Here is a 2,686-nt window from a genome sequence, read left to right as displayed (position 1 = left end):
TGTGCTTACATATGGCTTGGTGACTTTGGTGACCCCAGGAGATGTGAAAGAAAAGCAAAAGTTCCACCTCCCCCGTGGGTGGTCCAGAGATTCAGGCCCCTGGGTGCCTGTGTGTGGTGGCAGCCCCAGGAGCTTCACACACTGACCCCTGAGCTTGCCAGGGCAGGGCAGCATCCATAAAGCTGGATGATGAGTGGACTGACGGATGAAGGAAGGAATAAAGGCCACACCGGGAGCACTCTGGAATCTGGTTTATTAGCTGACGGTTGGAGCGGGTCTTGGGAAGCACCCAGCAGCTCCGATGGGGTCAGGGGCTGGGCCTCTGCAGGCTGCTCTCTCCTCACTCCACCCTCCTCCGTTGAGGGGCATGGCAGCTTGCGCTGCGGGCAGTGGGAGCATCCTGCAGGGGAGGGGCAGAAGGCAGCGAGCACCAGCCGTCCTAGCATCCGGCACAGGCAGCGAAGGCACAGATCTCACACATGCGTGGGTCCTGGGCGATGGTCTCTGGACGGGAGAGATGGGGCTCCGTGAGAGTCTGTCAAAGCTTCCACCCTCCCTTAAGCCAGAGCTTGGACATCCGCCACTGAGCCCCCAGGAGAAACCCAGGCCTGTCCTCTCTGACCGGCTGGGCTTTCCATGCCCACCAATCAGAGCGGAGATTCTACCCAGAAAAGAGCTACAGCTAAGACCAGACGAACCGGGATGCAGCGTTACCAACGCATCAGTGTGAGGATTTCCCTAAAGTTAGCCTTGCCAATTACAACTTAGAACACTAATTACAGCAGAGGGCTTACAGACCCACCAATCAGAGCAGAGCCTGCCTCCAAATCCCACCAATCAGAACACAGGTCTCCCTCAAGTGCACCAGTCAGGGAATTCCCAAGCCCCACCAATCAGAGAGGAGGCTGCTCACCCAGCCTCTGGAGGATCTCCCGGGCGTTGCGCTCTTTGCAGATAGGCTTGAGTTCTTCCGGAAACTTCGGGTACCTACAAAGGATGGGAGCCAGGGATCCATCAACCTCTCTGCGGTTCCTAGTGCTGGGCGCCTGGAGCTCCCGGAGGTCCTTGAGCTTCTTCACTGACTCCAGAGAAAAGGAGAACTCTCCATCCTGAGAGAGAAAGGTGGAGTGTGAGGCCAGGCTGCAAGCCTGTTCCCTGGCCGTTCCCCCAGGACCGACGCCTCTCCAGCCTCAGGGGGCTCAAGCAGTGCTTGCGGCGTCTAGGAACCCGACGCTTCTCTGCAGGGCAATATGAGGGGCTCAGAGCTCAGGCCTCACAGCCAGACACTGGACTTGAATCCTAGTTTTGCTGTGACCACGGACAGGTCATTATGCTCTGGGAGGCTTAGGTTCTGCATGTTGCATGAGGAATGGAGAAAACGGATGTGAAGTGTCAGGGACACAATAGGTCCCTATTAGTGGGTGCCACTGTGCTGAGTTTTAGGGAGAGGCACAGAGCTGGGACCAAGACCCGGGCATCCTGGTTACCTGTGGCCATGCGCAGGCTGTCTTCACCCCTGCCTGAGAGCGGTGCCAGCTGATCACCCGGCCCCCAGCTCCAGCCTGCTGCCTGGGTGATGTCTGAGAAGGAATCAAAGGCCCTCCTGGGGCCTGCTGTGATGTGATAGAGAGCAGGGGCCTCTGCAGGTGCCAAACTGGCCTGCTGCTGGCATCCATGCCACTGGACACGCCCTTCCGTTAGGACCTCAGGATGTCAGGCCCGTGCCCTGGCTGAGTACAGGACTGAGTTAAAGTCTGGAACTGAATCCAGCCCCTTCACTTCCCAGCCATGTGCCCATCGGCTCTGAGGCTCAGTGTTCCTCCTCTCAAAAATGGGACTGATAATCTCTTCTTCCCAGGGTGCTCATGGGCCACAGCGAGATACTGGAGGAGCCTGGCCTATGGTAAGCACTCAGTCAATCCGGCTGATCACCCACCTCTCCCAAATGGTTATTTCTCTTCTCTCTACCTGGTGTTTTCTCCTCCAAGTTTGAAAGGGAAGGTGTCTGAGGCAGGACTGAGAAGGGGCTCCCTGAGGAAGAGCCAATCCTTGAACAGAACCCCACTCCAGCCCCAGAGAGGGGGTGCTCTCTCAGGGGACAGGCCCTGGGCTCTGGGGACAGAGAGCTGTCTGGTCAGGATAGGGGCAGAGGACTTACCTGCACCGTGACTCCGCCTGCCAGGGCGGCCTGCACCCAGAGGAGGCACAGTGCAGAGAGCAGGAAGGTGTTCATGGCAGCAGTGCCCGAGAGAGAGCAGTGGCTGGTTCTGGATGCCAGGGGGAAACAGTGAGGCTTTTAAAGAGGGCAAGGTTACTGAGTAACCCAGGAGCCTTTGTTAAGTGTCTCATGTGCTTGCTTGTCAAGTCAGGCCTAATCAAATAAGGCTCTAGACAGCCCTGGCAGATAAGGGTTCAGTCCCAGGAGGCTGGCAGAGCTTCAGCCCCTCTCTGGGCTCCCATTTTAACCCACAGCCGGCTGATCCTGCAGTCATTCACCAACCACACGCGCTCACTGACAGCTGCTCTGGGCCAGGATGGGGTGGGGCTGGGGCGGGGCTGCAGACCCGGCCCAGCCCTTGAGGAGGGAGGCCCAGACAATACAGGGTGGTCAGGTGGCAATGCAGGGTGATTAGGGAGTGGGCGCGGATAGGGGTGGGGAATGGAGGGGCCAACTCACCCAGCCCAG

General features: G+C 58.4%; 1 protein-coding gene across 2 annotated transcripts; it reads right to left on the bottom strand.

Annotated features, from left to right (window-relative positions):
* Positions 1-236: 236 nt before the first annotated feature.
* On the bottom strand, positions 237-2,316 carry GUCA2A (guanylate cyclase activator 2A). Of its 2 annotated transcripts, XM_044769336.2 has the most exons (4): positions 2,159-2,292; positions 1,488-1,730; positions 914-1,109; positions 237-504 (listed from the first exon to the last, which is right to left on the bottom strand). In XM_044769336.2, the coding sequence occupies exons 2-4, from the start codon at positions 1,674-1,676 to the stop codon at positions 440-442; spliced, it is 450 nt and encodes a 149-aa protein (XP_044625271.1). In that variant the 5' UTR covers positions 1,677-1,730; positions 2,159-2,292; the 3' UTR covers positions 237-439. The 2 variants fall into 2 exon arrangements, with proteins under 2 accessions (XP_044625271.1, XP_014722739.1); XM_014867253.3 differs by lacking the exon at positions 1,488-1,730 and having other exon boundaries at positions 2,159-2,316.
* Positions 2,317-2,686: the final 370 nt, after the last annotated feature.

This window comes from Equus asinus, chromosome 5 (genome assembly GCF_041296235.1).
Source record: "Equus asinus isolate D_3611 breed Donkey chromosome 5, EquAss-T2T_v2, whole genome shotgun sequence".
Taxonomy (NCBI): Eukaryota; Metazoa; Chordata; class Mammalia; order Perissodactyla; family Equidae; genus Equus; species Equus asinus.
Note: the sequence above shows the minus strand (reverse complement) of the source record. Positions and strands in the feature narration are given on the sequence as shown.